The sequence below is a fragment of the Hypomesus nipponensis genome, chromosome 8 (assembly GCF_054491055.1).
Source record: "Hypomesus nipponensis isolate SF chromosome 8, ASM5449105v1, whole genome shotgun sequence".
Lineage (NCBI taxonomy): Eukaryota > Metazoa > Chordata > Actinopteri > Osmeriformes > Osmeridae > Hypomesus > Hypomesus nipponensis.
The window spans coordinates 806,564-818,252 of record NC_140368.1 but is presented as its reverse complement, the minus strand read 5'-3'; the positions used below and the strand labels follow the sequence as shown (position 1 = coordinate 818,252).

The 11,689-nt window shown below is 40.9% G+C and overlaps 1 protein-coding gene and 1 long non-coding RNA gene across 2 annotated transcripts in view; one reads left to right on the top strand and one right to left on the bottom strand.

Annotated features, from left to right (window-relative positions):
* Positions 1–2,263: 2,263 nt before the first annotated feature.
* Positions 2,264–3,361, bottom strand: LOC146274647 (uncharacterized). Its single transcript, XM_084703120.1, has 3 exons — positions 3,080–3,361; positions 2,873–2,977; positions 2,264–2,768 (listed from the first exon to the last, which is right to left on the bottom strand). The coding sequence occupies exons 1-3, from the start codon at positions 3,242–3,244 to the stop codon at positions 2,451–2,453; spliced, it is 588 nt and encodes a 195-aa protein (XP_084559246.1). The 5' UTR covers positions 3,245–3,361; the 3' UTR covers positions 2,264–2,450.
* A 3,632-nt stretch (positions 3,362–6,993) lies between these two features.
* The window catches only part of LOC146274645 (uncharacterized), a 32,515-nt gene continuing 27,819 nt past the window's right edge, over positions 6,994–11,689 (top strand). The window contains exon 1 of the long non-coding RNA XR_014766246.1: positions 6,994–7,488. This is a non-coding gene — a long non-coding RNA (uncharacterized LOC146274645). The remainder of the gene's footprint in view (positions 7,489–11,689) is intronic.

Here is an 11,689-nt window from a genome sequence, read left to right as displayed (position 1 = left end):
GGGAGATTTTGGTAATTGTTGGTGTCAAAAAGGATTCCTGGCGAATGTCCATGTCTATCGTGTATTTTTGTATTAATATATTAACATGAGTTAATTTATAGTGTGAGGTCCAATTACCTGCGTTAATATGATCTGAGGTCCAACAGCTGGTAGTAATGGCAACTTTTTACTTCAGTATATGTCAGGTCCCACACTTCTTTACTTTACCTTGAGTGGAAAAGTGTAGTCAGCACTTCAACTTTTGCCCGTCAGTACCTGTACTTCATCCGTAAGTGAAGGATGTGTGTACTTTTGCCATCTCTGTTGTTTTGCTGTTAGTTAGCTAGCCAGCATTTCATCTATAACTAAACTGTTTCAAACTATTGTGCCAGCGTTTGTACTGTACAAATGGATAAAGTTGGAGTTGATTGTGCACCTCCTCCCTTCAAATACTGTTGTGATCAGCTGAATTGACAACTGATTCAGACGGCATATTGGTGGAAAAGGGGCAAATTCAGATTCAGTTTTCTTTTTAGGCCTATTTTTTCCTCAAACATGAACAGCTCATCCATTGCCATTTTTGTGATAATGATTCCCATGTACTTTTGAAGGATGGGAGGGCTGCTCTCATCTGCAGTGGGTTTAATCACTAATTGTTGTGTTGTTGTACATACCTTCCCAAACTCAGTTTCAGCTGTGACTTTGTCCCCATCTCTACTGCTTATTAGTGCCTTGACGTACTCAACCTCTGGGTCAGGCACAAAGCAGTTCTTCTTCATGTCAAAAGGACGAGTCTGGGCCTCCAGACGTTCCTTGTCTGACTTCCTCAGAAAAGGAGCTGCTGTCCCAAACTCTGCCATCAAGGCGTCCCCCATCCTGAGATCTGCATCTTGATCAAAGTGAGAAAGAAATAAAACAGTCATGTTTCATAAAGCATTGTAATGGTCAACAAATGCTCTGAAATGTTTTTTAATAACAGTGGCTCAGCACTCTGCCGAATTAGCCTTTTTAATTGATTTTGACCATTGTAACTCAGAATGAAATATATAAAGAACAATTAAACTACTTACCAGTTCACTGTTTTGAGATTTACTCATATCCCCTGATATATCTGTCAGACAATTATGTGTTTCTATGACAGGTTTCTTTGCCCTGTCTCTTATGTTCTTAGCAGGTTATCGAGTGTCTTTCTCCTCTCCAGCACTGAAGCCTGTTTATAAAGGGAGAGGTGTGCTGCCAGACCTATGAGGATCTTTGTTCTGGGAGGCTGTCAGGGGGCCAGGGGGAGGAGAGACCTAGCTGCTGTCAGGGGGAGGAGAGACCTGGCTGCCTCGGGGAAAAGTAGTTTTGCTTTAACTCTTAAGTTGACATCATGCGGCTGCTTTACCGTGTGAAGTTTTAACAATTAGTCTTAATATTATGTTTTCACTATTGTTTGTGTACAAAGTAGTTCTAGTGATTTCTCTGACTCACTAGTGATGACTAAATTTAGAGGTACAGTATCAACCAATTTTGCACATCATTTTTGAAACATTTTCTCTGAGAATCTTTCCTTCCTCATGCTCCAGGAACCCATTGATTTTTAATATACTGTTCCAACAATTTTCTTATCTCGAGACGAATTGATGCTTGATGTTAACTTTTGTTTGAATATTTTTGCATATTTTCATTTTATGAAGGGAGTGTCTATTATCATGCTTGACGTGGCTTAGTTTTCTTTACTTTATCACTGATAAATTTATGAAAGGCCAGTCTTCACCCTCTGATTTTCTAACAGATTAGTTGTGACAACTGTTGCTTGTTTACAAAGGTCTCACTGCTCATGAAGAAATTATTTTTTGCTCCACATGGACAAACACATGTCAACCCTCTCAAGTAACCTGTGGGCAGAGATGGCAAAAGTACACATCCTTCACTTAAGCAGAAGTACACATCCTTCACTTAAGCAGAAGTAAGCATCCTTCACTGAAGCAGAAGTACAGATACTCTAGACTGGTAAAAGTTGAAGTGCTGACTAATCTTTTTCACTCAAGTTAAAGTAAAGAAGTGTGTGCTCAAATACTTTAGTAAAAAGTAGCCATTACTACTACCTGTTGGACCTCATATCATCTTAATTCAAAAATACACTATAGGCATGCAGTGCATTCCCCAGGAATCCTTTTTGACACAGACAACTCTCAACATCTCCCTCATATATGGCCATGGGTGATCAGGAATGTCAACATTCTTTTTACTTTTAAAACTTGTTTTCACAGTGAAAGGAAAAGAGTGGCGAGGGAAAGGGAACAGAGAAGCCTAAACCCTGCTCCTCTAGTCTCGTCTTCCCCAGGGACCCTGGCGGCTTCTAATCAGGGACACTTTTACTGCCCATTTTACACATGGATCAGGGTAAAAGTTTACAATGTACATTATTTCTCTAACCTCTGGGGGGGGGGGCTGACTTTATTCTCTATTTTGCCAAGTTACATTGATTATAGTGAAAATAATAAGGCTCTGCTATCAGCACATTTGAGTCTCAGCAATTTCAGCCCTCTCTTCTGCCTCGTCCAGCTCACGCTGAATCTTACGGAACTTGCCAAGATTGGAGTTGGCCTGCTCCTCCTATTAGAAAACCAATTAACAAAATGATTGTCCGTCAAATGAAATAATATAAAATGTAAATTCAGTGTGTTAGGTTGTTGGTTTGTACTTACAGCCTCCTCTGCAGTTCTCTTGTAGGACTTGACCTTTAGCTGCAGTTTGTCCACCAGGTCTTGCAGACGGCTCAAGTTCTTACGGTCCTCCTCAGTCTGGACCATGACAAAATGGAAACAGAATCATGTTCAATCTTGTTTCTCAATCTCTGCTCTGATGAGAGGACATTTTACAGATGACAGCAAGAACTACTATATACCTGGTAGGTGAGCTCCTTGATGCGTCTCTCATATTTACGGACTCCTTTCACTGAATCACTGCTCTTCCTCTGCTCCAACTCCACCTCTGTCTCCAGCTCCCTCACCTGGAGGAAAAGGATACCAAGTTGTTGACAGCTGTGAACCTATTTTCCCTCAGGATCACGTTTCATAATCTTAAATCCTTTGTTGGAAGGATGGAATAACACCCTGGCCTCCAGCTTCTGGACTTGCTTCTTGCCACCCTTCATGGCGATTTGCTCAGCTTCATCCAGACGGTGCTGTAGATCCTTGATGGTCTGCTCCATGTTCTTCTTCATGCGCTCCAGGTGAGAACTGGTGTCCTGCTCCTTCTTCAGCTCCTCTGCCATCATGGCAGCATCAGTGATGGCCTTCTTGGCTTTCTCCTCAGCATTCCTGCACTCCTGCACAGCCTCCTCCACTTCATTCTGAAGCTGGGAAGTGTCACCCTCTAGCTTCTTCTTCTGGTTCAGCAGACTGGTGTTCTAGACATGTAACAGTCCAGAATTACTATAGCTCAATCAACATATTTCACCAATTATTTATTAATAATTGTGTTATGCATACCTTCCCAAACTCAGTTTCAACAGTGACTTTGTCCCCATCAGTACTGCTTATTAGTGCCTTGACGTACTCAACCTCTGGGTCAGGCACAAAGCAGTTCTTCTTCATGTCAAAAGGACGAGTCTGGGCCTCCAGACGTTCCTTGTCTGACTTCCTCAGAAAAGGAGCTGCTGTCCCAAACTCTGCCATCAAGGTGTCCCCCATACTGAGATCTGTGGGTGGAAAAAGATGAATAGTAAACTTGGATATAAAAACCTGTTCATGTAGTTCAATATTAGAAATGTTCCATTCAGTTATAATATAAATCGTTTCATGCTGCATGTCTTCTATTTATATTACAAGAGTAGAATAACTTGACAGTAGAAAAACCTGACAGTAGAATAACAAGTGTGCCTGAGCGCTAGTGCAGTGTGTATCTTCTGCAGCACACACCTTATACCAGCCTGTTGAAACAGGAGCACTAGGGTGTGACAGGGATGTGTCCCCACAGCAACACAACAAACCTTCTTAAACTTAACCCTTCTTCTCTTAAAATTCCACTTTCAAGGACATTAACATCTCTATAGGCTATCAAATACTTTCATGATCAAATCAGATTTCTTTCAATGTATTCAATGTGAATTAACTGACTAATATGCCTGAATCATGTCTCTAATCGTGTCCTTCAGACAGCATGGAGCTGAGGGAGCTGTCTTGTTAGGCTGTTGGTAAGGAAAGGATTGTCATTGGAGCCAAAGACCATTGGTCTTGTTTTTGTGAAGGTATCAGAGCTGTCAGTGTATTGCTGTACACAAGTATGAGGCTGTGTAGAAGGTGATGATGTGGTGGCAGTCGCTGCTGAAGAGTGATACCCTGTGTTAAGACTTCAAGGGGCAGAAATGAGACCTCTTGACTTTCACAACTTCACACCTTGGTTTATTGCTGTAACCCTTGAGGTTCCTTGATTAACTCTTATAGCGTAAGATACCACTCCATATGTTAACAATGTAAACATTGGTATGCTGTCAGTAGGCTGTACGGCCACGCAGGTGACAACATTTATAAAACAAACAAGGTTATACTTCATAGTACGCTGGGAAATTGTATTTCTTGAATATAGTGTTAAAATGAAGAATATGGCTCTACAATATTTGTGATAATTGGAAAATGTGTTCTTTGTGTCTTGGGTCGACCTTGACCCCCCCCCCCCTCCTCATTGAAGCACCTTACTTAGTGTCAACATCTGAGCCGTCTATTCCAAGCGCAACCTTTCTTTATACCCCTCATTCCCAGCTGTCCAGTCTCCACGTGTTAGCAGCGACGTGGCACTGAACACAATGCAACTGGCATTTTAAGACTGTACGACCACAGAGAAGTGGACTCCTCTTTGTCTTTGCCAATATCATTCTCCATCAAGGTCGGATGCTATATCTATGCATCTGTCCTCCACAAGCAGTGTTGATGTGTGAACTGAACTGGAATTTACAGTTTAGTCAATGTTTCTTTTTGACTAATACTTTTTACTAAATGGTTTTTTTCTTAACTCAATTAAAAGTAGATTTTATATTTACTGTCCCTGCTGCAGCTGTCAGACTTCAAGTGAGGGAATATTTAGCACAAAGTGTCAGTGAGGTAAAAGGACCTTCTCGGAGAACAAAGTCACTCATTCCTCTCCCATGTGACTTGCAGATAGTGATTCTGGAATGTGGAGACAGTGAATTCCTCTCTCAGTCAGGCATAATGGTTACAGCCCACCAAAGTCCAAGTCAAAGTATGAGTTTTTCTTAGCTCTAATAACTTTTTGTCTCATATTTGAATATCTTGTATTTTTTGCGTCTTTGTTGTAGCTTAAATGTTAATACAATATCTTTATTAAATCAACCCTAATATAGATACATATTAGTTGTTTTTTTTATGAGATTATAGATAATCTGTAACAATAATGCTATCTGAAAAGACAACATTCAAATACTGCCCATAAATATGTTTTCACATTTATGTGTTATTCCTTGGTGAAACTGGGAAACTTTTTGTTCTTAGTGTTTCTTGAAATAATAGTATTATACCTTTAAATGGAAACGCTTGGTCAGACACAGAAGTCATCGGATGGGCTACACTGCACAGAGGGTTGGACTCTAATATCATTTTGATTTATATGATTTCTGTATACGTGAATGTCTAAGTGGATTGTTTTTCTGAATAACAATGTTTGAATCGTTTTCTGTATATGTGGACCAGTCCATGATTCTGCTCATATGTTTGATTGTTAGTTAGTGTGTGCCTTTAGCGCTAACAATCAAAACAGCACATTGTAACAATGGTTCTAGGACTGTATAACCTGCACAAAAGCCGTATTACTGTACCTCACTGTAACAGTAATAGACCAGTAAGGCCCTCTTTTTAAGTATGTTTTCATTTTGGTTATATTACAGGATATTGTGTGTATTGTGATCATTAGTTTACTTTTTGTTTTCAGAGTCTAAAGGAAGTCAGCTTTAGTAATGAACTTTTTGTACCTTTACTGATGTACTCATTTGATCATAATATGGCCTGTAATAAAAATTAGTGGTGGAGAAAAAATCGATTCACACATGACGTTTGTACGTTTAATTTTTTTTTTTTGTACAAATTGGTTCTTCTATTTGTTTCAGGGCTGCCTTGCTTATGATAACAGAAGACTGTCATATGGTTGCAGTCAGCTTAAATTCTATTGCATTTGTTTTATAACAATTAGTTTACTAAACTGCAAGAAAAGCAATACATTTCAAGGCTTTGATGCCGTTGGATTTTTTTCTTTAACACTTATCTGCCTATCACAGTCAAGTAGAAACAAGTAACACTAAACAGCAAACTGGAATCAAATGTAAGCATATATTGAAGAAAAAATGATAATATAAAAAATCAAAATCATGAATCTTTTTTTTATCGAATTGTGACAACAATAATCGATTCGAATCGTGTGGAACCAAAAGATTCCCATCCCTAATAAAAATATCACACCTTATTCTATGGAAGGATTTTATTGTTGTGACCGTGTGGCTTTGTTGTGAAATGTACAATAACTACCTAGGGATGAAGATTTGATAAGAACATTATTCTTGATTAAACTACTAACATGTATCTTTCAGTGATCTCTGCTTCTTATTGTTCATTTGTCACACCCATCAAGGTAGGAGTTTACATTGAACAACATTTCTGGAACTATAATACATAAATAAATACATATATTTATACAAAGCAAGGAAAACTCGGTAGTTACAAATGTCTCACTGCACATAAAACACAACTAATATAGGACCCATGGTATCCCATCAGAACACCCAAAGCATCACACTGCCTCTCCAGGTTTGCCTTCTTCCCATAGTGCACCCTGGTGTCATGTGTTCCCCAGGTAAGCAATGGCACCCAGCCATTCACGTGATGTACAAGAAAAAGTGTTTCATCAGACCAGGCCACCTTCTTCCATTGTTCAATGGTCCAGTTCTGATGCTCACGTGCCAATCATTAGAATATTTGTGAATTTAACTAACCGTTTCGATTGGCTGTACAGCCAATGTACACAGTACATACTGTGTTGGCTGTTCGATTAATACAAAAACACACTAGACAACATGGCTAGTGGCTGGTACATTCCCCCGGAATCCTTTTTGACACTGAAAATGTTGAACATCTCCCTCATATATAGCCATGGGGGATAAGGAATCTCTCAATTCGAGGACCGCTGATGGAGATGGTTGCCAAGAACTTTCCCTCCGATTGAACTTATACTATTTTCATGTACATTCGTTAAAGTCTATATTTTATGATACAACGACGTGTAAAGTGTAGTATTACAAGTGTGTGCGAGTGTCTATTCCGCGCCTCTCCCTTCCCTCATGGCGAATACGACGAAGACAAGAACTGCAAGCTAAAGCAAGGAATAAACTATGCTAGCATGCCTATTTGTGCTACATCCAAGACAGGGTCCGATTCAGCCAGTATTCCCAGCCTGTCGAGGGATGCTACAGCCGGACTAAGGGCTACTTTGGAGAAAACAAGGCATGAGATGGCTCAGGTTAGTGGTATACTTAAAGAGCAACAAGATGATGTTTCCCAAGTCAAGAGAGTTCAAGCTAAACTAGCATGGACATCATGGTCATTCAAATATGAAAGAATGGATGAGGCAGACGGTCGAATTATGGACTTGGAAACTGAAAATACTAGGCTGGCCACTGAATTAGAGAAAAGAGCAAAGCATTGTGAGGAGTTGGAGAAAGCCGTGCAAAATGCAGAAAATAAAGATAGACAATTGAATTTGTGGCTGGTTGGATTGAAGGAGCATGAGGGGGAACAACTGAGAGCTAATTCGTCAGCTCATTTGAGTCGTTCTGGGAGTATCGACCAGGGGCATTTAGGACGGGTGAGGAATCCCCTCCGCGACCGGTCGTTATGAGATTTCATTCTCTACTAGAGAGGGATCGAGTGGTGACCGCCGCTAAGGGGAAATACAAGAGCAAAACTACGCTGACATGGGAGAAGGCCAAGATCTTAATCTTCTCGGACGCGTTTAAAGCCGTGGCTGAGAAGAGGAGGAAATTCGCTGACGTTCTGAAGAAACTTCACGCGATGGACACGATTCCACACTCGCCTACCTAAGACACTTGCCTACCCAGCTACACAGTTCTTTACTTGGAAAGGGAAAAAATGTATTTTGAAGACCACAAGAAAGCACTACAATTCCTTCACAAGGAGACAAAAGGCACGGAGTGACTGCGGATAGACTTGTCTTCTGTGGATGGGTCTTTCAATAGTAGGGTGACCAGATTTGAGTTTGTGGAAAAGAGGACACTTAATCGCGTCGATGGAGGGGTGGGGTGCTTGTCATGTATTGCAGTGATTCCATCCCAACCCTGGTCCTCGGGACTCCCTGTCCTGCATGTTTTAGATGTTTCCCTGCTCCAACACACCTGATTGACATGAATGGTCGTTAACAGGCTTCTACAGAGCTGAACGACCCATTCATTTGAATCAGGTGTGTTGGAGCAGGGAAACATTTAAAACATGCAGTACAGGGGTCCAGAGGACCAGGGTTGGGAACCACTGGTGTATTGTATGCCTCACTAGCTGATCTAAATGACAGTTCTCTCTACAGTCAGTGCTCGCGCAAGAAGAATAACGTAAGGGCGAAACCTTTTCCAAAACTTGTAAGGGTGTAATAGTTTGTGAAAGACCCAGAGAAACACAAATTTCCGACGAAGCAAAAAACCTGGACAATTTTGAAATCCCTGCTGGATGCATTTTATAGGTCTCGAAAAGAGGACATGTCCCGGTAAAAGAAGTCTGGTCACCCTATTCAATAGTCTAGGGCTATACATGTCTGGATTAGTGCTAGTTGGTCAGAACTACTGGCTTGAAAATCATCCCAGAAGCAACACCAGACATTAAGATATTCTGGTGTCTGTTTGACATTTAATATTCCAAAAAATATTATAAAAGTCTACATTATTTTAAATGGTATGGGTTGTTTTCACCCGTTTTTTTTTTTTTTTTTTTTTACTCAGACACCTCCGTGACATTGAGTGGCGTAATAATCGAGCGACACAACAAATCGATAATGACATTCGTTGCCAACGCTTTTAATAATCTATTTTTAATCAATTTCATCAATTCGTTGTTGCAGCCCTACACAAAAATGGTTTTCCAGGATTCAGCTCCCTAGTCTGTCACAAGACCAAGTGCAACATTTGGAAGCTCCCATTAGAGAGGAAGAGGTTAGAAAAGCCATTCTGTCAATGCAGTCAGGTAAAGCTCCAGGATTAGATGGCTTTTCTGATGATTATTACAAATTGTTTATTGATCATCTAGTGCTGGTCTTAACAAAAGTGTACTCTGAATCATCAGCTGGTCAGCTGCCTAACACTCTTGATGAATCAGTCATTTCTGTCATTCTTAAGAAGGGAAAGGATTCTCTAGATCCGGTTATCTACCGACCCATTAGTCTGGCTAATGTAGACTAAAAATGTCTCACTTAAGTTCTGGCTACACTAGCCTGGCTCTGCCCTCCTACATACTTCTGCTCAATTTTCATTTAGCTTCAGTACTGCGTCTGGGCTTGAGGTATATTGGTCAGATATCTCCGGTAAACTTTTTACCGATCCAATCAGCGAACAGAGGGAGTGCTGAGAACAGTGACATTGATGTTGTGTGCTAGTTTGAGTTGTAGTTCCGTAATGGCGGGGGAGAAAGATGCGAGCGAAGCCATTCATTCCATTGTGGCAAAGATGCCGAATATCCAGAAGTGAAAGCCAGAGCAAGAACAATCTTTGATCCCCACGGGGTTCGTTTGATTTTCTAGCTAGTTCCGTTAGTGGTGAAGGAGTTGGCTAAGGCGAACGCTAGCGATTGGTTATGCCAGATCCAGCCCAACTTCTCCCCGCCCACAAAAAAAATTTGTTCGGGAAGTTGGGTCTGGAGGGTCTTGTATTGGGGACAACTACAGAAAACCAGAATCGGGACGGACCAATGAAATTGCCAGGGCGGGCTTTAATACGATGATGGACAGATGATCAACGGTAACAATCAACAACGTCACGAAAGAGCCCTTGGGTTGAATTCATTTTCAACAAACAACATATTACGTTGCTCTGATTGGTTGTAGGTCTATCCAATTGAGCGAAGAGGCATTTGTTTTACGAGTTCGGTTGAAACACGCCCCGTAGTCACAGCCCAACAGAGAGTTTTCAGACTCATATTCTGACTAGAATTATGAGTATGACAATGTCAGGCTAAAAGGGGAGGTCTTCCTCTGACAATTTTAGACATCTATTCCACCTTATGTGGCAACAGAGTGATGAACCTGTTTCTGCCTTCTCTTTAGATGCAGGCCTTCGACAGGGTGAAGTGGCAGTTTTTGATTCATGTTTTGGAGACCTTTGGGTGTGGAGAGGGATTCATCAAATGGATTCAGTTGATATATTCAGAACCAAAGGCATCAGTGTTGACTAATGGGGTAGTTTCATATTTTTCAATATCTCAAGAGGCGCAAATCAAATAGGCCCCCTCACTCCACTATGGTTTATTTTATTTCTAGAGCCACTTGCAATGGTAATCAGATCAGACATGAGCATACGGGGGGGAAGAGCAGGGGGAAGGGAGCAGAAACTGTTCCTTTATGCAGACGACGTCCTCTGGCTGTCTGTAGATCCTGTCTCCTCAGATCCCAGGCTCTTGGAGATTATGGACACCTTCTCTAAAATATCAGGCTGCAAGATTAATTGGCATAAGTCTGAAGTAATGCCAGTGTCTAGAACCTGTCTACTGTCAATAAATAATGCGCTTCAATTTAAGTGGATAGATTCTGGTATGCAGTATCTTAGGATTCGTCTTACTCACAATGACTACCAACTACCAATGACATGGTACAGGCTCATTTTCTTCCATTGCTTCAGCTTATGAAGGATAACCTGGATAAGTAGAAACTGATCTAGCTTAGTTTGTGGGGAAAGGAAAGGTCAACACTTACAATGACAGTTGCTCCACAGGTGAATTACGTATCCATGATGGTGCCATTGACCAACCCAGAATCTTTTTTTTAAGCAGTACAATAAATTAGAGAATTCCTGTAGAACGGCAATAAGTCCCGTTAAAGCTTAAAAAGTTATATACAACCAGAAACATGGGAGGGGTTGACTTTGCTTAATGTGGAGCTATACAGAACAGCTTTCGAGGTATTCAAAATTGCTAAGCACGGGGGTGGTGAGAGTTCAGCTCAGAGTTGGTCGGATATAGAGAGGGAACTGGGTTCTCCATTTGGGACTATTGAGGTTTTGTCACAAGCTGTTAAGATGAAGAGGTATCCAAACCCAATTCTGCAGTATTCTAGGGAGACTTGGGCAAAAGTGCATAAGCAGCTGCATATATCCCAATAAAGCAAATGTATTCATTCATATGGGAAAAACCCTCAATCAAAGGAGGAAGGAAACCTTTTGTGTGGGCCACCTGGCGGAATAAAGGCTTTGGCAGGATTAGTGACGTATAAGTGTATGTCAATCGCCTGTTCCAGACGTTTGAAGAACTCAAACAAAAGTTCAATTTGACAGATAAAGCAGACTTCTGGAAATATTTACAGCTCAGGAGCTGTGTAACTAGTCTTAACATCTCACGTGATAATGACTCAAGCATTTTATAAAATCATGGCAGGTAGTTTGTATGGTCATTGTAATCACTTGAGGATAAAATCGGGGAGGGACTCAGTGGCAGATCTAAGGGGTGGCAAG